At 35.2% G+C, this 25,262-nt stretch overlaps 1 protein-coding gene across 1 annotated transcript in view; it reads left to right on the top strand.

Annotated features, from left to right (window-relative positions):
• Ano3 (anoctamin 3) overlaps positions 1-25,262 on the top strand; it is a 258,830-nt gene that overhangs the window by 49,308 nt on the left and 184,260 nt on the right. Inside the window, exons 2-3 of the mRNA XM_028766961.1 lie at positions 14,760-14,954; positions 19,321-19,392. Coding sequence (XP_028622794.1) covers positions 14,760-14,954; positions 19,321-19,392 — 267 coding nt within the window. The remainder of the gene's footprint in view (positions 1-14,759; positions 14,955-19,320; positions 19,393-25,262) is intronic.

Genomic DNA, 25,262 nt, shown 5'->3' with positions numbered 1-25,262 from the left:
ATGTATTGAATTTTAGGGTTTATAAATATATATATATATATATATATATATATCATCAACCCATCTTTGATCTTAGGCATGTGTATACATTGTATATGTATATTACATATTTCTTGTTTCTTTTATTAAAATACTTCTGTTGAATCTTATTGAAGATACAATGATGAACAATGTATGTATAACTAATTTGAATTATGCAACATGTACAATAATGTGTATATGTTTGTATTAAATGTGTGAGGATAAAACTTGTGTTAGTTTAGAGAAAGGGGAATGAACTTTTTAATAGTAAATTAAGGCTAACTATTACTTACTATTGAGTTTTACAAACACACATTCCATTGGGTTCAGACATACATCACAAAAAGTTTCATACTTTATACCCTAGAGGAAAATAAAAATTTGTTCATATGAACTACTTTCATACACAAATCAAGTATGTTTGAATAGTGCTGTATCTTTATTAGTCAATTATTTATTTTATTTACATTTATTTTAAACTGATAAAACCTAAAAATTGAATATGATGACGCGCAATAAGATATTCAAGTATATGTCCTCAATGTATAGTGTTTATACCAGCTTAAGCATATCTGTATTTTCAGTTATTGTTTCTTTATTGAAAATAAAATCCTTTCAATGTGATTTCTTCTAACTTTTTAAAATATGCAGTCTAGTGTTTTTACTTGGAATCACCCTACTCTTCAATAAAATACCAGAACGTTTTTGTTCTTAGTGTGACTTAGAACACATTCATTACCCTTTCCCCATGTTACCCTTTCCCTGACTCTCCAGTCTCTGCATTCTGCCATCTCTCCACATTCCATGAGATCAGTTGTTAGAACGTTCAACATATGAGTTAACTTCATGTGGTTGGCTTAGTTCATTTAACATGATGATTTCAGATATGTCTGTGATGTAAATGACATTGAATTTTGTAAATTTTATAACAATACTATTTTATATTTATAAATCTTTAAACATTTATGTATTGGTAGTCAGCTGTATTGTTTCCTTTCCTTGGCTACTATGAATACCACTGCAACTAACAAGAGAAAATAGATACATTTTTGACACAGTAGTTTCAGTTTCCTCTGAATTTGTGCCCAGTGGTAGGATTACTGAGCGACAAAGAGTTCCATACTTTTATTTTTTGAAGGATCCTCCATATGATTTTCTTTTTTTCTTCCTTCCTTCCTTCCTTCCTTCCTTCCTTCCTTCCTTCCTTCCTTCCTTCCTTTCTTTCTCTCCAGATTTTATTCCCCCTCCATCCACTCTCTGCCTATTTCTGTTTGTCTTCTTGAGTGTATCTATCCATTAGTAGTTTGCAAAGGTTCCCATTTCTCTAAATCTTTTCTACATATTCTATCTTTAGTTAATTTTACGTCATGTAAACTTTCTAGGGTCATATGATGCCTCACTGTGATTTTGATTTGCTTTTCTATATCAGTAATGCTAAATATTTTTTCACATACCTGGTGGTTATAGAAATGTCTATTCAGGTTTTTCCACAATTATTAATTGGGTTAATTATTTCTAAAAAGTTTTTGGAGTTCCTTATATATTTTAGCTATGAATTCTATTATGTATGTAGTCTCCATTTTTTCTTCATTCTATAAATTATATAGACAATGGCTTCAATTTATTAATGAGAACATAGTTTATCCTATGTTCTCTTCTTTTTTTGATTTGTCTATCTATATGTCTGCTTTTATACGAGTACCATAATGTTTGGTCAAGCGAAGCATTGTAATATATTTTGATGTTAAGTAGTATAACGCCTTCTCTTTTTTTTTTGTTATGTTTTTGGTTTTGTTTGTTTTGCTATTTTGTTCTTTAGTTTTACTGTTATTTTGTTTTGTTCTTGAGAACTCTTATATTTGTTTTGATTCGTGCATTTCTGGGTCGTTTAAATTTCAAGATTATTTTTCTATTCATAATTCTATTGGCATGTTGACATAAATTGTAGTGAATTTTATTATGGCTGAAAATAAGATGAAATCTCATTTCCTCCCCATCTTTCCTACTGCAATACCTCACCTTTATGCTCCCCTTGTTCTCTCTCAAATTCATGCCTCTTTTACTTTAATTGCATGCACACATGCACACACAAATATATAAGTTCAATTTCCTCTATTTGTATAATGGTGCATGTATATGATATTAAGGCTGACAATTTGGTATTGGAGACTGAACTGTAGTGCTGTTACCTGAGGAAGACTCTTTCCCCAGCTGTCATCATTTCTTAGTTGCCTATAGTTCTCACCTAGAACTCAAATTTCCCTTTCCATTTTAGCATGTCTATTGAAACCATTGTTCATGTCTTGTTTGGACCATTACCTATTACTTAGATCTTATTAAGTTGATAAGATTGTATACTTGTGGATTTTCTGACCTTGGTAGAAGACACACTCTCACACAAAACTTTCTTTCTGTTTCTCTTATAAACTATTAGCCAATCTTAAGTCATGATCTATAAGCTTTAGTTGCAAGAGTTATGTTGTTCAAGTATTGGTTGGGACGGGGTACTATATGATTACTTGCTCTCTGTGTTTTTATTGTTGTAGTTTTCTGTAATGATCTTAAACTGTTTTTGAATAGTTTTACCTCTTTAGTCATTAGACCTGTGTTTCTGATTCTAAGTAAAGATGGTTTGAAAATTTTAAAAATTGTATTACCAGGATTAGAATTAATGAATGCAAAAGTCCCCAAATGTTGCCAACACTCAAAATGTCTAACAATTTTGTGGCTATTAATAGCAAGAGCAGTGGGAATAACTGCTTCATTCAAGTAAGATTTGTTTCTTTTGAAGACATTTCATTTAGTAAGAATTTCAAAAATGGACATTTTAGATAACATTAATTTAAGCAATGTAACCTTTTTGCTGTGCTGAAAATTTATAAAGAGGAAAATACTAAGTTGATTTTTAGAAAAGGCTTCATGTATAGAAGTACATGTAATGTAATGAAATTTTGTTTTAAATCATGAGAGTTAGATTCAGGCTTTTCTAATACCAAGGAACCAATTTCTTTTAGAAAATATAGTTATTATTTGCATGCATATATTATTTATATATATTATTTACATGTATATTACATATATTATATATTACACATATATTATATATTGCATGTAATATTATACTGTATGTATATAATACATATATTATATATTATTTACATGTATATATACATATTAAATATATGTGTGTATGTGAGGCATAAATAACACAGTATATCATCTGCAGCATGAATTTATTTATCAAGATTCCTATTATAAAATTGTATATCTCACATTATCATCAGGATAGAAACTATGAGTATAGTTCATGGCTGCCATAAGATTGTGAGATGAGGTGAGGGTGAACCTACCATTTTCATTCCAAAGTTCATTATCTTATTAACTATCATCCCAAGTACATTCTCCAGAGATGCTTCACTAAAGATTTTTCTATTTTGTTTTAACCAGAGTTAATAATTATATTGTCTACATGATATATATTTTCCTAAACTAAGAATATCAACTTAAGTAAACCATGCATTGTTAGAGAAAACCCTCCTCTGAAATTAATTTAGATGTGTCTCTTTAGAATCTTCTATGTTTTATATTTTAGTCTACACTTCCAACTTGCATAGAGAAATTTTTATTTTAAAATTCATTCTGTCTTTATGTCCTACTGAACTAATTTAAATGTGGTAAAAAATAAATTAATGCCTTACTTAAAGATATGCGTTCTAATTTAATTGTAACACACTTATGACTTAAAAGGTATTTATATGTAATTTTTAATCATTGAGTTTTCTTAATATTTCTATTGAAAACAAGATATGAGAATTGGCTTTATGGGCTACAAAGATAACTTATCAACTTAGAGCTCATACTGCTTTTGTAGAAGACTAGACTTCCATCTACAGCAAGCATATCAGACTGTCCCCTTCCAGGGGTGTCCCAATACCCCTGGCTCCTATCGGCACCAACACTCACCTGTATATACCCATACATAAAAATAAAATAAATCTTTAAGGAAAAGACCATGTTTCAAAGATAATTTAGGCACAATGACTCTATCCAAAGTTCATAAATATAGATATACCAACTGAGTCTATAGCTTCCTTCTACTGATCGGCAGCTTCACAGTGGTAGACTTAAGGAAGATGAACAAAGACTATACGAGGTAGAGATGAAATAGCCAGACTAGGTGATTTTAAAATAAAGAACTTAGGACTTATTTTAGTCATTGAGTAATAGAATTTTACCACTGAATACCACAAAATACTTCAGTCTTAGAATTGGAATCACATAAAAGTGGTTGTTTTCAATGATTAAATAATTTCCTTTGGGGATAGTATTATTTCTATGTCTATAAAATGGAAGATATTCTTTGTCTAATTATATGCACTATAAAGTGTCAGATAGCCATCACCTCCAAAGCATATGATTCCTTTGTTGTAGCTGGAATATTAAAGATTGTTCATTCTCTATTTGATTTCTCTATTTCACTGTCTTGTCTTTGAAAAAACTCAGTTGTCTACACTTGCATTCACTTCTTTTTGAATTTTATATTCACCAGCAATAGATCAACAAACTATCAGTTTAAACACAAGCATACACACACACACACACACACACACACACACAAACTGATAAATGCAAATGCAAATAAAAGTCACTGTACATGTTTTAATCTTAGTCCTTAAAGTGGAACCAAAGATCATAAGGTGGGTAATACATAGCAAATCTGCCTTTTATCACTTAGCATAAAAATAATCAATCAATCAAACTAAAATATTGATGGTTAATGCATGACTATTAAAGAAATGAAAATTAAAAGTCCAGAAAGATTCCATCTCTCTCCTGCCAAAATAGCAACAAGAAAAGAAACAGCAGTAAATTCTGCCTATGAAGAAGATGGTAGTATGAAGTAGTACAGGCACTGTTTTCTCTCATATGTAGAACTTAATGGGATATTTGTTTGTTTTAATGATATGAAAATAGAATTTGGACTTTCTGGGAGGAGGAATAGATAAAGTATTAAAACAAGAGAAGATAATAGGTGGGTAAATAAGGCCAAAGTGTATTATAACCTTAATGAAAATGTCATAATAAAGTTCATCATTTTACACAATCAATATATAGAAAAATTTATAATAGAAGTATCTTTTTGATACCCACAGAAGCACATTATCAAATGCATTTTACTGTAAGAAAGAATAAAATACTGAAAGATATGTACAGTATGATTACAGTTACATGGTAGCTAGATAAAAATTATATAAGAATGTAGTGTGTGTGTCTGTGTGTGTGTGTGTGTGAGAGATACTTGTACATTGGTGTGCATGTGCATTAACCTGCACATGTACCTGTGAAGACTAAAGGTTAATATTAGGAGGTTTTTTGTTTTGGTTGGTTGGTTGGTTGGTTTGGATTGGTTTTTTTTTGTTTGGGGTTTTTGTTTTTTTGTTTTTGTGAGGCAGAGTTTCTTTGTGTAGACTTGATTGTTCTGGAACTTTCTCTGTAGATCAGTTTGGCCTCAAATTTATAGTGATCTGCTCTCTCTGCCTCTCAAGCGCTGAGATTAAAAGCTTGCCCCCCCACCACCACCCAGATTTGGGACTCTTTATAATTTCCTATATTGTTTATTTGTTTGTTTGCTTGCTTTTTCACAATATTTTTATTGGTTATTTGCAAATTTCACATCATGAACCCCGATTACATTCACTTCCCAATACTCCCAGGTCCACCCCTCCATATCTTATTACTGACTGCCAAAAGAGAAGAATTAGCAAGAGGAGGAGGTTAGGAAAGGAGGAGAAGGAGGAAGAGGAGGAGGAGGTGGAAGAAGCAGAGGAGGAAGAGTGGGAGGAGTAGGAGAAGGAGGAGGTGGGGAGGAGGAGGAGGAGGAAAACAACTCTAGTTCATGTTGGCCATGTACTCACTGGAGCATGGTCAAACTCCCAGTGGGCAACCAGTTCCTTAAAGAAAACTGAGTCCTTCCCCACTGGCACCCCCTCCAGAAGCCATGAGTTAAGGAGAGCTGCATTACAGTATTCTTATCACATTTTTAAAGAGTTCATTTCAATGTCTTTCTGTTGAGGCTAATAGTTTTGGAGTGGATGTGATCATATAGGCCTTCTAAGTCTCTCTCAACCTTGAGTCTGCACAGCAAAAGGAGCTTTCTTCCCTTTTTTTTCTTTTTTCTTCTTTTTTCTTTTTTTTCTTTTTTTCATGTCTGTTCTTTTTTCTTTTTAAATTTTTTCTCAAATCATAATTAATTCACACAGAAAGGCAGGACGTGGGGAAGGGAATGACACTGGAGTGTGGGTGCTCAGGGGGAATACAGATATCTTCAGAACCGGGTATCGGCTGGGTGAAGGTTCAGGGGACAAGTCACCATGACTCTGCCTATGACTCGCTTGTCCCCATCTAAGCTGGTATTATCTGCCAAGGCTACCTATTTACAAGGTCCATGACCACTCAGGCTTATAAATTTCCACAAAAGCTGCCCGTTGACATTAGCTTATAGCCATCTGTTTCAATGTTCTTCCACTGAGACCCAAGACTTGGTGTTAGTATACATGTATGACAGGCCCATCTGGGTTCCCTGAGGGACAAGCCTGACTGCATAGGGGTTGATGTCAAAAGTATCCCCTCTCCAGGAAAAAGACATCGGGATGGGTATGGCCCTCATGCCTCACTGGACAACGACAGGGGGACTGGAGCCATTACAAGGTCCCCTTCAAATACTGGAGGTCAGGCCTCTATCCCCGCCTTCGCAAGTTTAGAATTGCCACAGCCATTCTATACTTAGAGAAAGGAGGAGATGTCAGGGACAGCCCTGCTTACACACTGTAGGCCGAAAATCAGCCATAGGCTTTCTTCCCTTTTACCTTCAGCCTGTGTTATCACTGAGTGCTATGATGTTGTCCCTGGCCTGTGATATGGCAGAGAACCATGCTGATCTTCATGGTCTCTACTGCCCCCAGAGAACATGCTGAAGTCTTTGGTAGAGTGTTGATGCCAGAGACCATATGGAAGTCTTACATAGATTTTTAAGACAAGGTTTCATTGAACTTAGAATTTGTAGTTTTAGCTTTACTAGTTGGACAGCAAGCCTCCAGGGTCACCTTTGTCCACTCTCACCTCCCCCTGTGCAAGGATTACAGATATCCAGTGCAGCTCCTGGCTTTTATGTGGGTGATAGAATCTGGATTTATGTCCTTGTGATTGCACATCAATCATTTGAGCACTTAGCTGAGATACTTCATTAGCTGAACAGCAATCACCATCTTAATCAGAATATCTGTGATTGCATGAAAATGACCCCTATGATTACACAAAATAAAGTTTCATCATAGGATAATATAGTGAGGATCTTTAGACCCTCATCTGAGAGTCTAGCCACTCCCCTCTGGGCTGTCCCCTCAGCTGCACATAATTCTGTCAAAACTGCATGTTGTCTTGGAAGGTGATAGATTGTGAATGGTTGACTGAAGAGGGAACTCTATTCGTGTAGCTAGCTATAAAGACATCTTCCCCCATTCTGGAGTATGCCTTTTAGATTGTGTGACTACCTTGATGTCATTCATCCTCTTTTATGCAATTGTACACCATGCTTCTATAATTAACACTAAATAAATTCATTGTTAAAGCAAGCTACACTTGAGTGGGATCATAAGTTGGTTCTAGCCTTGATGTCCTATCTAGAATGCATAGACATTTACTCACGTTCCCCAGGAAGAGTGTACACAACAATGGAATAACTCACTTGCCTATATATCAGAGAGTGAATTTCATCTTATGTAAATCAAAAATAAGTTAAAGAAAATAAAGTAAGTTATCTCATGAATCACAGATGGATTTTAAGGAGACTAGAATGTACTTAGCAAAAAAATCAGCTTTAGATTAAAAGAACTTAACATTGAAAAACTGTATAATTTTTCTGACAATAACAAACTATAATGTCTAAAATACAATTCAAAAATGAAGTGTCAAATAATATTAAGCTAAAAAATGACATTCTCTAAAGTATCTCTGATTGAAAGGACTTGGGTAATACGGTCTCTATTAATACTACAACTGAATAATTGAGTGATGACAATGAATAATATTTGTCTCTGTTACATATCCTTCATCTTTAAAATTGATTGGATTTTTAAAATAACGTGCAGCAGTAACTGAGATTTTGCCATTTTGGAATGGCTGAAAAGTAGTTGAGACATTTTCTTTTAGCATTAGTAGAATAAGTTTACCCATGTATGAGCACTTGAAATTAGTTTCCACTTATGAAATATCAAGCTGTGTTCCAAAGCAGATGTATAAATTTCGCAGCGTGGCAAAGCCCACATAAGAACATAAGAACACCAGCAGGTGGCAAGAAGTGGGAAGTTCTGTGACTACAAATGTTCAAGGGAGGCTAAAATATAGAACAGGTTGTGCCCTGATACAGCATTGCTTACACTAGCCACAGTGTGTTTGGGTTCAGATTCTACACACCAACAAATTTGCTTCTTCATAAATTACTGTTTTCCTCAATAGTATGTGTATATGAATATGATTGGCTCAGATTTCTACTGTTTTAAAGTGTCATATTAGATATGTAGGATATTATGGACCTCCTGAAAAATCCTGACTTCTTGAGCAACATACAGCATGGGTTCCCTTTTTGGGTTCATGTAGCTCAGACAGAACACAGGAGCTTTTCCTGAAGTCTTTGGAAGGGAGCAGCCTGTGCTGCCACAGTCCTCTTGGCAATAGCACAAACTTTGTAACTTTGCAGTTTGCCAGAAGCACGACAAGATTTTACTGTTGTATCCTAATCTGAACCCAAGATGTGTTCTCATTAGTATCAATTTCCATAAAGAATGCAGAAGCTCCTGTGCCAACATAGAGAAAAAATAAAAGAATATACAATGGGGTAAGGTAGATAAAAACAGGTTTTATGGTGATATTTTAAAGATATTCCAAGATTTTATTAGCTTGACTAGGTCAAAGTGTTGAGAAGCCAGGAGATACAAATGCTTTTTTTTCTACCAGTAGCTACAGTCGTGCTAGCAAAAAATATAGTTTTTCTTTATGGCTAAACATGATAAACATGTACTTTGAATGAGAAATTTATGCTGAATGGTTATTTCTAAAATGTCCTGCTTTTAGCTAACCTCATGAAAGAGTCAGTTAGGTAGCGAAATCCTAAAGGTATCTTGTCTGTTCTGGTGAAGTGTTCAGAAGTTGTCTTGCATCACAACCTAGGAGCAGACCAAAGGGCCAACATTATAGGCAAACTTGGTGGTATGATGATGTGGTATTTTCTGAATTTCCTTCAATGACCATTACATGGCATTCCACTTAAAATACAGTCTCTCAGTCATTTGGCTGCTCCTGACTTCAAGAGGAGGAAATGTTCATAGTTTCAGGTGCTAGAGTAGAGATAATTTGAAGAGGATATTTGCACTTGCTGAATATCATTTGTGATGCCAGTAACAACTGGACTGTCTTTAGTTGATGTTTCCATAATTTCAAAACCAGAAAGAGTTAGATGGCATATTTTTTTTAAAAAGCAGCATGTAGTATGCATCTTTATTCTCAAGTCAGCCCTATTATATGTAAGGCATATCCAGGCAATTCAGAATGAACATTTACTCCCATTTATTGTCCTCAATCAGAAAATTTTTCTGCGCTTTTGAAGTTTCCCATGAAGTCTGAGATAGTATTTGCTATTGCTTTTAGACTTCAATTTTTAAAGAATTTACTAATTTTCAGATATTCATCTTACTAATTTCATGAACTTTCTTTGAACATAGGAGACTGTCCCTTAAGCATTTCTTTAGGGAATCTTTCAACTATTTTATTTTGTTATTCACATATAAGCAGCTACTGAAAATGCCTTATGACCTATAGAAGCTTTGAAAAATTTACATTTTAAACCATAAAACTTACCTGTTCATTACACAGAAAAGAAACACTAATCCGACCTCAATAAGTACGTTAATTTCTATATCACTATAAGATCTAGTCTAGGATATGAGAAAAAACCCATCTTGAGCTGAGCTACAATAGTTAAAAATAAATGTGGGTCTCCATTTTGAAAACATGAATTATCTGGATGTATTGTCATAAAGTGCTGCTAATGTTTAACAGATTAATAGTCATGAATGAAAATATGCGCTATAAGAATCGCTGATAAACTGGCAGTTTAGCTTTGAGGTAGCTTGCTTTAAATAAATCTTTTACTGTGAGTGTTGGAGTCTTGGCTTTGTAAGCTTAGCACTTAGTTTCAGTTTTAAATTTATACTTGGGTGCACATTGTGGACATTCATTACCATTTTAAAGATCTTCCTATTAAAATAACTATTGATAGCTATTGAATCTGTGTTAGTCTTGATGGAGAGGGAGGAGAGAGTGGAGAGAATAGGGTGAGATGGAATGGGATGGGTTAGGATAAACTAATAGAATGGAATAAAAACAGGCAAAAAAACCCTATTGAGATTCTGGTAGATTGTGTGTGTGTGTGTGTGTGTACTCGTGTGCGTGCACGAGTGTGCATGAGTGTGCTTGATACTTGTTATTCACCACCAAATACTGCCTATCAAGCCTTCATAGTCTCCTGTGTGATTAGTAGCAAAATCTTATGTAAGTATGTTTGTGGCTGATCTTTTCCCAGACTAATGTATATCACTGCTGTTAGTAATTAGTGATTTGAACATGTGGTCCTCTGCACTGGTTACTTTTGTTGTTGTTGTGATGAAATGCATGGCAGGAAACAACTTAACAGAGGAAACATTTATTTTTGCTTATAGATTGAAAGGATACAATCCATTGTGTAGTGGATGGCTCGGTGGCACATGGCTTTATGGTGGCTAGTGATATACAACCAGAACTCCTGATCTTAGAAAGGAAACAGATTAAAGAAGAAATACAGATGAGACATAACCCCAGGGATCTCCCTTAGTGTCCTACTTTCTCCAGAAAAGCTCCAGCTTCTAAAGGTTCAAAATATCAGCATCAGGGACAACTCAACCTAAAAGTATAGAAGACGTTTAATACTAAAGACAAGCAGTCTCAAAACAGTGATAACTGCTCAGAAAGTGTAGCCTAGGTTATACGCAAATATCTTTCAGGCAACTGTCCTTATATGCTTATTTTTAAGTTTCTGATTTACAAAGGTGTTTTGAAATTTCTCTGTAATATCCAGTTATTAATATTTGCTGCTTGCTGCATATCGTCTTAATACATATATACTGCATACTATTTTTCAAAGATAAAAATTTTTCAAGTCTGTGGAGTGTGTGTGTGTGTGTGTGTGTGTGTGTGTGTGCATATGCATGTGTATATTTTTGTCTGTTTGCTTTTGAGGGTTAGCTTAGGGCATTACACATACTAACCGAACACTGTACTATTATGCTATACTCTCAACTCTGTTAGACCTTTAAATTTTTGTCCGCAGCTAGAAACATATTTCTGCGATAGTGGTATTCCTTAAAAATTGATTATTATACGTATCAGTTTCCTATGTAGAATTATGACATCCAATAAGCAATATTTATCATTACAAAACATGACAATGGTAGAAGTATAAAGTTGTTTAACAACAAATATATATCAAATATGGACAATGAATCATTGTATATAAAACTATATATCTATATAATGTATGCCACCTTCTTTACAGAATAAAGTAGTAAGAATATGAATGTAATTCAGATTATAATCTAATTGTTATATGTGCCTGTGTTAGAAAGATATGAGTATTTTAGGAAAAGGAACTGTTTGTTATTTTGGTGTAAACATTCCAGAATCTTCCCTGTCCTCACTCTACAGACAATGCACTATCTTGATGCACAGTATCTTTGGCTCAGTGATGAAAATATTGACACAGAGATATGTTATGTGTCAGCCATTTGTCTAACACTTTACATTTATTTAGTTCCTTATTTTTCCCTCCTATAATCTTATGAGTTAAATATTATTGCTTGAGTTTTATAAATAAGAAAGTTAATGAGTTGATTCCTACCTTGAAAGCGTTCACATGATGAGAGGAAAACAATCTACTACTTGAGTAGCTACAACCTACAGACGATATAGAAGCCCTGGTCACACCATAGCCATTGCTCCTTGACAGGATAGTCCTTTCTCAGCCGTAGGGGCTCGTTTGGAGGATAATAGAAAAATTTCAAGATAGTGAAAATAAAGGGTGAATGAAGATGATCAAATTATGGTATCTTTCAAAGAAATAGGAACTTGATTATGAACTACATCTAATGTAATTAAGAACTTGACTAAATTGAAACTTTATGGGTGGAAATCTGTGCTATTGATTTCTCTTTAACGTCTGTGTTTTTTATTTTTTATTTTCTGTGCAATAAAATTTGAACCTGGGAATCATAAAAACTTTTACAAACAATGGGGATCTCTATGGTAATTTATTAGACAATTCCATCATTGCTAAGAAAGTAATGGTGGTTGTTAGGGAGAGGGAGCTATCGCACAAATCCAGAATATGGCAAAAAGAATAAAACCCTAAGCAAAAATTGATGAAATTAAAAAAAGAAATCTATAAAAAATCAACAAACCTATGAGCTGGTTCTTTGTGAATATCTTAAATAATTTAAATTACTCCCTAGTTCAATGTTCTCATAATGATGTCTTATTTAAATTGTAAAATTAATATTTAACCTAAAATAGCTTCTAAACTAAAGCACAGTTGTGAAGGCAGATTATAGTTCATTTACGTTTCAAAATAGTACAGAGTAAATGATTCATGTTTATTTGGGGTTTTAGTCTTTCTTGGGTTGTGAAGCTTTCTCTGTCTCATCTGCTCCTGTTATGTCTTAATACCCACTTGGATGTTATTTGTGAAGTGCCAGGGACTCAAACTGTATCATTGTGATAGCAAGACAAGTTTGAATCCTATTCTCATAGCAGTTAACTCATATTGATTTCTTTGTAGTAGCTTTTGGAACATCAAGTAGTTTAGGAAATGGTGAAACATCATATTGAAGATGCAGAAAAAGAAAAAGGTGGATCAGTCAATGAAATCTGTCTCATAACTAGCATTGTTACCTTATATTATTTTCCATTATGTACCATTGCTTTCCTGCTCATAGTATCACAAACATACATATGCATATACATGTTTGATTGACAAATATCGGACTTTACAGGAATATATGACATATAAAACAGTGGAGTCTATGTTGGCTTTACCCAGCATTTTATACTCAATGTTAGAAGAGCACTGTGGAGGGCAAGTGCCTAAATGGCATCTGATGAATGAATGAATGAATGAATGAATGCAAGAACAAGCCAAAGAATATAGAACATTCATTGTATTGGCAATCGTAATTAATCTATTCTCAGCCTGTATTAGTACATAAGAGTCTTCATAAATAGAGTATTCGATGCCCTTCCACTTTGCACAAGTGCAAATAGTATTATTGCACACACTTTGTCAAGGATGTTTATCAGGAGACCAAAGACTAGAGGGATTCTAAGAGCATTTAACTTTCAGACCAACATTTTGACTCTCAGCTATCCTGAACTTCCATCTGTGCATTTCCCTTAACTTTACCCCAAAGAATATTTATTTTTTACATAAATGTTCTGTTATTTCTAATATAAAGTTCTCAACACAGCACCAGAGACAAGAGGCAAATGTTTAGTTTCCATATTGCAGGCTCTTAAGCAAAATAATTTATAAGACAAGACTCATTGACACCAAAATTATTTGAAGAAAATTTTCTGTTATTTCTTGATTTTATTATTTAAAACACCATTTGGTTCTCAGTTGGAAGGAGCATGTGATGTTTTTAAATGGTGGTTTAGAGTACTCTTTGTAAGAATAAAGGTTTATTTCATTGTAATTACAAAGTCCTGGAAAGCTACAAGATCAGATGAAGTTCTTTCAATCAATTCACAATTGTCCTTCACACCTGTTTGTTTCATGTTCTATAAGAATTGAAAGCATAATCAAGTAAAATCTCAACTTGTAGGTATATCCATGTCTTTTATTTTGAGATGGAAAGAAAGAGTTAGAGAGAGAGAGAGAGAGAGAGAGAGAGAGAGAGAGAGAGAGAGAGAGAGAGAGAGAGAGGCAGGAAAGAAAGAGAACACACAAAAATTTGGGTGGATGGGGAGGATCTGGGAGGAGTTGTAGGATATGACCAAAACATTTTAAGATAAATTTTATTTAAACATTCAGCATCATTGTCCATCAGGAAAATGCACATTTTAAAAAGAAAAGTCCTGTTGAAGGTTGGTTTTATTAGCAGATCGAGCTCTCTCCATGAAGGGAGTGACTATTATAGGGACACAGCAGTCCTGTCTCTTATGCTTACTCACTGGTAACTTTTTGCTACTATTCTGTGTTATACTTTTACAGCTTCTAAATGACTTTTTAATTCATAATATGCATTTTTAGATGAAATACAAATACAGGATCTTTTTGATACCGTAATTTGGAATGAATTTGTTTTTTTGCTTTGCTTGTTTCTGCTTACAAACTGAAACAGTTAAGTTTGCACATTGAGAGGTCTAACAATTACCATCATAATTACACAACTATGTGTCCAGGTTCTTTTGTTTTAGAACTCTTAAAAATGATGAGAATTCAACTAGATGCCATTTCTATGTAACTCTTCCTTTGACAAAAAAAAAAGTCCAATTTATTTTAAAAATCTAGATATTATAATTTAAGGAACTAACAGTATAAAATGTATTTATTGGTCTCAGATACATTTCTAATAGTCACTATTTTGGATTTACAGGTATGAATATAAGCAAAAGTGAAATAACAACTGAAGCGTCATTAAAACCATCTCGGAGATCCCTGCCTTGCCTGGCCCAGAGCTATGCTCATTCAAAAAGCTTGAGTCAATCTGCTTCACTGTTTCAGTCAACTGAGAGTGAATCTCAGGCTCCAACTTCTGTCACGTTTCTTTCTGCTGATAAACCTGAACATGGTAAGTGATAGTTACTTTTTGTAAACATTTACAAATAGTAAGTCATTTTTTTAAAATTGACTAAGCTGTTTATTTACTTTACATCCTGATAGCAGTTTCTCTCCCTCCTCTCCTCTCTCTCCCTACCTCTCACATCCTCTCCCCTTCTCCTTTACCTCTCCTCCCTTTCTCCTCAGGAAAGGGCAGGTCTCTCATGGATATCAACCAGCCATGGCATATCAAGCTGCAGTAAGACTAGGTGCATCTTCAGCTATTGAGGCTAGACAAGGCAACTCAGGGGAAAGGGATCCAACGGCAGCCAATGTAGTCTGAGACAGCCCTTGCTCTAGCTTTAGGAATCCCATATGAAGTCCCAGATGTACAACTGTTACATAAATGCAGAGGGCCTAGGTTTGTCCCATGCATGCTTGCTGGTTGGCAGTTCAGTCTATTTGAGCCCCTATAGGCCCAAGGTTGTTGATTCTGTAGGTTTTCTTGTGATGTAATTGACCCCTCTGGCTCCTTCAATCCTTCCTACCCATATTCCACAAGAGTCCCCGAGCTCTAATTATTATTTGTCTATGAGTCTCTGCATCAGTTTTCATCAGGTGCTGAGTAAAACTTCTCTAATCACAGTTATGCTTGGCTGTCTGAAAGTACAACAGAATATCATTAATAGTGTTAGGAAAAGAATAAATAATTTTGACAATTGCTTTCTTCCTGCTTCGCTACATCTGCCTAGGATTTATTGAGCTCTTTAGGAATAAGTATGGCAAAAGGAGAGCATTACAGTATTTGAGTCATGGAAAAGGCAGCTTGTTGGCTAGCTTTATTTATTCTGTCTTACTTTAGAGGTTGCTTATCCCAAGAGAATCTGAACCTCATATTGGATGTGTTAAGGGGAAGCAAAGCCCATCTTGTGAAACACCAGATCATAGGGTCCATATTTTATATCCCTTTTGTTAGGACACCCCTGGTAATAATTTACAGACCATATTCAAGAATATGTCAGAAATAAAGAATTCTATTTCCTTATATAAAAAAGGACCACCTGAAGACACTCAAAGGAATCTTACACAAAAATGAAGAAATATATACACAAGCATAAAATCTCTGGATAAATTAAACCTAATTTGAAAAATAGATAATTGAACAATAATGAGGAAAAATACAAAACATTTAGTAAATTATGAACTTTCCAAGATAAATAAAAGAGAAAAGATTACACATACTACCTTAAACAACCAGTAAAAATCAATCCTCAAAATTCCATCAATTAGTAAATACCTTTACATTAAAATCCTATCCATAAATAATCTTAATTCTGAAGTAATGGCCTGGACTGACTCATTAGAATACAAAATAAGATACAGGCCTTCCTGTCATTAGGAAAATCACATGTGTGCTATATAAACACATACTGAGTGTGAAACAGATAAGCAGCATAGACAAGACCTGCAGAAAATCAATCCAGACAAAATCTTTGGACAGAGGAGGAAAAGTAAACGTCAAGTCTCATTCCTAGCCAATATGCTATTCACATCTGATACTTGCTATTAGACAGAAAATAAGCTTTATTCTATGACATAACATAGGGTGTACCAATCATACTCCAGGGCAGGTTTTATAATCAGTAGTTGGCCAACACAAAGGGAACTCGTGTGTGTGTGTGTGTGTGTGTGTGTGTGTGTGTGTGTTTGTGTGTATGTGATTGTGTGTGTGTGTCTGTGTTTGTGTTCGTGCACGCACACAGGTGCATTTGAGTGCATGTGTGTGTGTTAAAACAACATGAATTTGGTAATAATATCACCATGTATGAAATTCTCAGAAAATAATTAAAAGCATTATTTTAAAATCTATTAAAATGATTGAGGGTTGATTTCATTCTATAAACGCAAGGGTGGATGGTTCAACATGTGCAAGTCAATAGACAAAGTACGTGAGGTAAAGAAACAGAAGGATCAAAATATCAGAATATTCTTAAAAGAAGCACAAAGAAAGACCACTGAAAAATTCACCTCCCTTTTACCATGAAAATTCTTGAAGAAATTAGCAATAAAAAGAATATGGTTTTAAATAACAAATTACATTAGTTGATCAATTAATTGGGCAGAAGTGGAAACATTTCTTTGCAATTAGAATGATATGGGTATCCATTTTTGCCTACTCTTACTCAATACAATGTTTTTAGTCATAGCACTCAACAGGGTTAGGCAGAGAATCGTGATGCTGAGGTCAAACTGGACCATGTTGTCAGTACCAGTCTAACCTGTCCTTCTTAGACACTGTCTCATTCAAACAAGGAAGCATGTAAACAAAATCGCACTACACTTCCACGCTAACAAAAACAACATGGCACTGACATAATATTAAAAATATAGACAAATGAGTCTCTGTAGCTTTAGCCGTCTTATTATTGATGATGCCAGAAGATATGTTGGAGACATAGAAGAATCTTTAGTAAACATTAGGAAAAACTATATCCACGTGCAGATGAAACTGCATACCTCTGTCTCATCATCCACAAAAAGCAAATCAGAATGTATCAAAGATCTTGGCATAAACCTGAAACATTGAACCTAGTAGGGATAAATAAGAATAACACTTAAAAATAATCTATAGAGTTCTTGAATAGGGATTCAGTAGTTTAGAAAATAATATGAACTGACAAATGGAATTCCATAAAATTGAGGAAGACATGACTTACAGAATGAGAGAAAGTCTTTGTCAGCTATTCATTTGCTGGTGGGTTAATTTTGAGAATAAAGAACTATAAGAAAAAAAACTTAAGGAACAAATCATCAGAATGATCAAAGAAGCTAAGTAGGCACTTTATAAGTGGGAGAGTAAATGGACACCAAACATGTATAAAATGTTTGATAAATGAAGTCATCAGGGAAATGCAGTTTAAAGCTATACCAGGATCCAGGCTTGGTAGAATATAACTGAAACCTAACACTGTGGACATGGAGACTATAAAATCATTAATTTGAGGCCAGCATAGCAAAACTCTTTCAAAACTAATGTGGGCTATATGATATTGATCTATCTAAACTAAACCAAACAACAACAACAACAAAACCAAACACAAATGACAACATCAAAATCTATATTTTCCTTCCATCTCATTCCATTTGGAATGGCTATCAGCCAAACAACAACAAAAAATTTTACAAAACAAAAAAATAAAACACACTAAGGAATTTTGAGGGAGGATACACATTTTTTAAAAAAAATCATAGGCTCTATTTAGGATGTAAAATTGTGTGTAAATTTATTACAAAATGCATCTCTATGCCACTAAAGCAATCAGAGTCCACATATTGTAAAGATACCTACATACCCATGTTTATCAATGCTGCATTAATAATAGATTTTACATACCATTTTATGCCTATCAATGCATAGATGTGTAGATAAATGTGACCTATATTCATAACGGAATAGTGTCTATGAAGACAATGAAAAGAGAGCTTGTTACATCAAAAAGAAAGAAAGAAAGAAGGAGCAAAATTGAAGACAACCATGTTTAGTGAAATAAGTTCCGACTCAGAAAGGCAAATATGCTTTGAATCTTGCAGGGAGGGGAGTCAGGAAATAAAATCAATGTAAAACAATAAGAGGGTAATAAAGAGATCAGTAAGAGGCAGGTGAGGGAAAGAGTGGGAAATGGGAGGGGCAGGACAAAAGTACATTTCAGGAATGTAAGAAAATTTTGCAATGAATCCAGTTGTTGTGGGACTAATATGTTTAAAAATAAGAAACACCAACTCTTTTAATTGAAGAATTGATTCCTGAAGATAGGGTAGTATTGACAACAAAACAAGTTTGAGTTTTAAGAATATATGAAAAAGATGCCATAATGCAGAAGATAAGGACCTAACTGAGAGACTCTGGTTCACACATTCACTTGTGTAAGACACGTCACAAGCATCTTACATGAACATTTATGACCTGGGGTTGACTTTAGACTACCCAAGTTCATAAAATCAAACCATACTCTGTTCTTCAATGGACATTTATATTTCCCCATTCTTCTCTTGACGTTTGTTTTATGACAATATACTTCTTGTGAGTCTCTTTAACTTCTTCTCCTGTGTACCTTGAGAATACTAGAATTTTATTTTCAATAATACAGCAATATGTTGTATTTTATTCAACTTAAAGTGATATGCAACAACGTGTTAATTGTTCAAGATAATGAACAAGGTAAATGTAACAAAGATGGTGTTTTGTTGAAAGTTGAATTTTAACTATTGCTTACATATTTTAAACTTCAATAGATTTGCTTAAAACATTTCATCTTGAGTATCATTTAAACATCAAAATCACTTTCTAGCTATGTGTTTATTTCTCCAAATTACAAAGTGTCTCTTTTTTCCCCCAGTTACTTCTGATGAGAGTAAAAAAGATTCTACCCTTAAGTGTTCCTTTGCTGACCTCAGTGAGTTTTGCTTGGGTGAGTTAATTTCCAGTATTTTCCCCTTTTTCCCTTTCTCCAAGAATAAAGTATATTCTTCAAACCTAGAACAATTTTTTTATAAAAATGTTCTTGCTTGGTCTTTAAAATTTGAGCAATGAATATAAAAATCTGAGGTTTATAATTATTAATTGATTGATTATATAATTTAAAATTCAAATAATATAAGGAAACTATAATGAATAATTCTATGACAAAGTCTCAGTGAATTTTTCTTCTCTTATAAATTTCTTTCAGTTCTAAACAAGTATGTGCATTTACTCTGGTATGATGAGATGTACCAAATTTTGTCACCCAATATTTTTCATGAGAGTAAAAGTTGAAGGTCTGGCCTAGTCCTTCAGTAGTGGATAATATTGTTTTTTTGTTGTTGTTGCTTTGTTTTTTGTATATGTTCTTATAAAGTTCAAAGTGAATCTACTTATTTCAAACAGCATTTGATCATGAATTTTCTTTATGAAAACAGTGTTGGTATTTTTGAATTGCCTACAAGTTTAAATATGAACAAATTGAAGGCTCCTGGGAGTTTTGAAATTCTCTGATCCCAGTAACACAGGGTCACATGAATATCAATACTTTTTGTTGGTTCCTGGATAAACATTAGTGTGTTAAAGATTAAAAATGTCTAATCTAAAATGTTTATCTTGTTCTATTTCCTATGACATTGTCAACACATTTCAGCATCTCCAAATTCTTGAACTGTATTATTTGCAACAATATTCTGAAAATTAAAATTTAATCGTGTTTTTTATTACCTTTCAATCTGTGTGGCATAGAAACAAGGTGAGTTTATTAATTTTCTAATTAAAACGTTATCTGGTTCATTTCACATAAAACATCAAAAGGAACATTTCATCACAGCAAAAGAAAGGTCTTTGCTATTTTACTTCATTCTGTAGCATGTTCCTCAGGCACTCATTTTCTGAGAACAAAACATGGAAATACTTGATTTTCTTTCTTCTACATAACCACACAGGTAGCAAAGTTTCTACTGATTTTTCACTAAATTAATATCAATCAGTTATTTAATAGTTTTGCAAGACATAAAATACTTTCTTCAAAATACACTGATCTTATTTTAGAAAACTTATTATTTCAAAAGCAAATCACTTTTCAAAACCCAGTATAATGGGAAGAAACCATGTTTTCGTCATTTCTGCGGGTATCAACCCATCTGATGTTTATTGGCATCAATCAACTTTTCCAACCTTACACTTGATATCTTATAATTGTCAGTCTTTTATTATTGATTCATGTTAAAGAAATAATAAAGCTTCTGTAAAATTAGACACACACTCACAGAGGAGGAATAGAAATAAATCATATTTAAAAGGAAAACTCCATTACAATGCAAGTTTTGTAAAACTAACTTTTATTCTCCTGGTTTAATTGTCATCTGGAGGCTTACTACCTACTTAGGTCTCATCCTAGAAGCTTCTAGCCTCTATACAATCTTATCTAGTCCTAGAATGTTTTCAGCCTCTGAGACTTATAGCTGAATACATTCTCCCTTTCTAGCTTTTTGAGAACTCTGGCTGCCCTCTCAACTCTGCTGTTCTATCTCAAAACTTCTCATTCAATCTGGCTTCTTTTGGCCTCTCCTGAATTGCTCTGCTTGGCCTTATACTAACTTTGGCAATATCTTCTAATCCTCTAGCTCTTTCTAATTCTTTGGCTTATTTTGCCTTCTTGTTCTGTGTTTAGCTTATTCTCTTTCTGAGACCTGTCTCTGTACATTTCCCTTCATGAGACTGCCTTTTCCTTTTGCTTTCTTTTCTCTGTGCTGTTTTACTTTTTTTTTAATTTATTTATTTATTTATTTTTTGAACATGAAATGCTTTTTTATAGCATGTTTTACAAGGGGAGGGGGTAAGAGGGGCCAGGTGGTGGAAAAGTACAAAATCTTCTTGGCCTGTGCCTTGAAACATGTCATGGTCTATACGGTACACTGCCTTGAATTATGATCTACCTGCTGTTCTTCAGAAGATATGGTACACTGCTTGAGTTGTGGTCTCCCTGCTATTCTTAAGATGATATGGTACACTGCTTTGAGTCTATCTGCAGTTGCTAAGCAGGATCTTGCAGTTGCCAAGCTTCAGAGGACATTGTGCAGGTGGGGAAAGGTAGGGGGTGAGGGTAAGGGCGAGGGTCCTGGCTTCTGGCATCTCCCCCTTCTCTGTTTAGTTAGAGAAGGCATCTTATGATCAATCCCAACTATGTGAATTTTGAATTTGGATGTCTAATTATGGGGGTCTTAGACAAGTTCACAACCCCAAAACACTGATGTGAGACGAGTCACATCGATGGTCGAATGTTTTAGGCTGTCGACGATGGGCAACGTCAAGGGACTCCGATGTGGGTGAAAGGAGGGTGAGAGCCCTGTCTTAGGCCGTGTAGGCTGCACCCACTCCCAGCACCACGCACTCCTTTTCGGCTGCATTGGGTGGGCCCCTGGGAAGTGGACCTACAATAATCCCATCATTGGGCTAACTCACAGCCCTCCTAGTCCCTTGTAAATGTTCAATTTACCAACCATTTGTCAGTTTGGGGTGTAATATTGTCATAAAGGAAGGCTCCCCAATGTGTGCTGTTTTTCTTAAATAGCTTCCTCTTAAATAGCTTCCTGTTTTTCTCTCTGCCACTCAATTAGACAACACTTTCACACATGGGTGCTTCCTTCTACAAACTAACTTTACCTTCATTATTTTGGATTAAAATGTATACTGAGGGCATGGCTATATTCTCAACAGGGGAGTTAAAACTATGTACAAAGTCTGAGCTACACCACAGGTAGAAACAGGATTTTTTGGTAAAAAATACAATCTCATGTTCACAATGTGATCAAATATCCTGCAACAATCTTTTCAATATCTGTGTGACTGTAAATTTCTAAACACCCACATAATGCATGTGGTTGTAGTCCTTAGTCAACAGAATCTTTTTTTAATATTTTATTTTCAATCAATTATTTATTTGCTTTACATTCCAATATCAGGCCCCTTCTCTTCACAGTACCCATTCAAACAAATCCTCCCAACATTCCCCCTCCCCTTCTTCTCTGAAAATGGGGAGACTTCTTTGGGTAACACACACATACACACTCACCACCCTACCCTAACTCTACCCCCAGCACATCAAGTCACTGCAGGACTAGGTGCATCCCTTCCCACTGAGGCCAGACAAGGTGAGTCAGTTAGGGGAATAGATCCACAGTCAGGCAACAAATTCAGGACAGCCCCTGCTCCAATTGTTGGGAAATCCACATGAATAACAAGCAACATTTCTGCCACATAAATGTCTGGGCCCTAGGTCCAGCCCATTCTTGCTTGATTTTTGGTTGGTAGTTTAGTCTCTGGGAGTTCCCAAGCATCCACATTAGTAGGCTCTGTTGATCTTCCTGTGGAGTCCCTGTTCTCTTCAGGTGTCTCAATTATTTCCCAAAATCTTCCACAAGATTTCCTGAAATCTATCTAATGTTTGGCTATGGGTCACTGCATATGTTTCTACTGGCTTCTGGGTGGAGCCTTCCAGAAGATTATTTTGCTAGGCTCCTCTCTGCAAGCATAACAGAGTATCTTTAGTAGTGTCAGAGATTGGCTCTTGCCCATGGATACATCTCAGTTTAGGCCAGCCACTAGTTGTCCTGTCCCTCAGTCTCTGCTGTATCTTTGTCCCTGAACATCTCCGTGGGCAAGACATATTTTGGGTCAAAGGGTTGGGGGGTGGGTGGCTGTCCTTATCCCTCTGTTGGGAGTTCTGCCTAGGTACAGGAGGTAACCACTTCAGGATCCCTATTCCCCACGGATAGGATTCTCAGCTAAAGTGGCTTCCATAAACACCCTGGGACCTCTCCCAATCCCAGGTTTCTGAAATGTCCTAGAGTTGTCCCCCAACCCCTGATTTCCATTATCTCACCAATACCTTCCCTACACCTAATCCTCTCCCCCTCCACTCTACCACCTAGTTCCCTCTATCCATCTACCTATAATATCTATTTTATTTCACCTTATGAGAAAGATTCAACCATCTTCTCATGGACATTACTTGTTACTTGGTTTCTTTGGTCTGTAGTTCATAGCATGGTTATCCTGTACTTTTTGCCTAATATCCACTTACAAGCGGTTACATACCATGCATGTTCTTTTGGTTAGGGTCACCTTATTCAGTTCCATCCATTTGCCTGAAAAATTCATGATATCGTTGTTTAATAGCTAAGTAGTATTCTATTGTATAAATAAACCATATTTTCTTTATCCAGTCTTCTGTTGAGGGACATCTAGGTTGTTTCCAGTTTCTGGCTGCTATTAACATAGTTGAGCAGGTGTGTTTGTAGGATGGTGGAGCATTTTAGGGTATATGTCCTGAAGTGGCACAGCTGGGTCTTCAGGTAGATTTTTTTTTTTTTTTTTTTTTGGTTTTTCGAGACAGGGTTTGTCTGTGTAGCCCTGGCTGTCCTGGAACTCACTCTGTAGACCAGGCTGGCCTCGAACTCAGAAATCCTCCTGCCTCTGCCTCCCAAGTGCTGGGATTAAAGGCATGCACCAGCACCGCCCGGCAGGTTCTGTTTACAATAGATGGTAATTACCTCAGAGGCCCACAACTGGCCAAAGGACAGAGACTGAAAGACTGCAGAGTTCTCATTTGTTACTGAACATATATACTACATCCCTTCTTCCAATGAATCAAGAATCATGGTGGAAGTGGGGGAAAGAAAGAGTGTAAAGGCATAAGAAGGTGGATGACTACAAGAAAACAGTGTCTTCAGGACAAAGTAGCGACGATGCCAATGTAAACTCACAGTAGTTATTTCAACATGCACAAAACCTATGCAGTCCCAAACCAGACCAAATTCTATCGTGGAGGTTGAGATTGGCCGTGAAATTCAACCCCTACCCATTTGGGATATTGTGAATGCTACTGGGAGAGGAAAAGAGTTTTCTCTAGAGTGTAACTCCCAGCAATTCTGCTACTTTCTAGTAGAAGATCACACATCTAAGGATGTTTGGACAGTGCAAAGTAGTCTTGACTGGGGGTGAAGGAGTATAAAACACAAATGTAGGTGAGTATGGCAGTGGCCATAGAGCTGAGGGGAATTAGGAAGGTGAATATACTATAAAAAGTGTAAAATAAACTGTCAAATAACTAAAAGGAAAGTTACCCACATCTCTGCAATGTGTTATTTTCATTGTCTTTGAAAAGAGATCAAATAAATTCAAGAAAGAAGCATTAAGTGTGTAGTTAAATAAACAAGACCATGTTAGCACTTTGTCTTTAAATGGAAAGTAGGCTTATCTGCTGCATTTGCCTTTAAAGAATGCAGAACACCACCGCATCTGACCCCGTTGAGCTGGAGTTTCCAAGCTCTGAGACCCAGACAAGCGCATTTAGTTAATGGTGTCCCCTTTTCATCATGAAATTATTCTTGTGCTGTAACCAACTACATTTTCTCAGTCCATTGAAGACAGATATTTCCTCTTGTTCAAATTAAGAGTTCTGAAGAAAGACTATAGTTTTATTGCTTTAGAACTTAATTTCTACCTGAGCTGATGTGTTAGTTACTTCTCCGGGTGCTATGATAAGCATCCTGATAAAAAATAACTCAAGGCAGGAGGGTCATTTAGGTTCATATTTCAAGGGTTTATTCCATCATAGCAGAGAAAGCATGGAGGCCAGACCCTGAGGTCATAGGTCATGTTCTATTTTAGGTTGTGTGTCAAACTTGTTCAATATCAGTATTCTTGGTTAGACTTTCAAAATATTTTCAGAGTCTGACCGCTGATTACCCCATCCACTACTTTGCATAGTCTAGTCCATGATTTCCTGGTTAGACTTCTGCAATAAATGTCTAA

Source organism: Grammomys surdaster, unplaced genomic scaffold, assembly GCF_004785775.1.
Source record: "Grammomys surdaster isolate TR1022 unplaced genomic scaffold, NIH_TR_1.0 170, whole genome shotgun sequence".
Taxonomy (NCBI): domain Eukaryota; kingdom Metazoa; phylum Chordata; class Mammalia; order Rodentia; family Muridae; genus Grammomys; species Grammomys surdaster.
The sequence above is the reverse complement of the archived record's forward strand: the minus strand, read 5'-3'. Positions and strand labels throughout refer to the sequence as shown.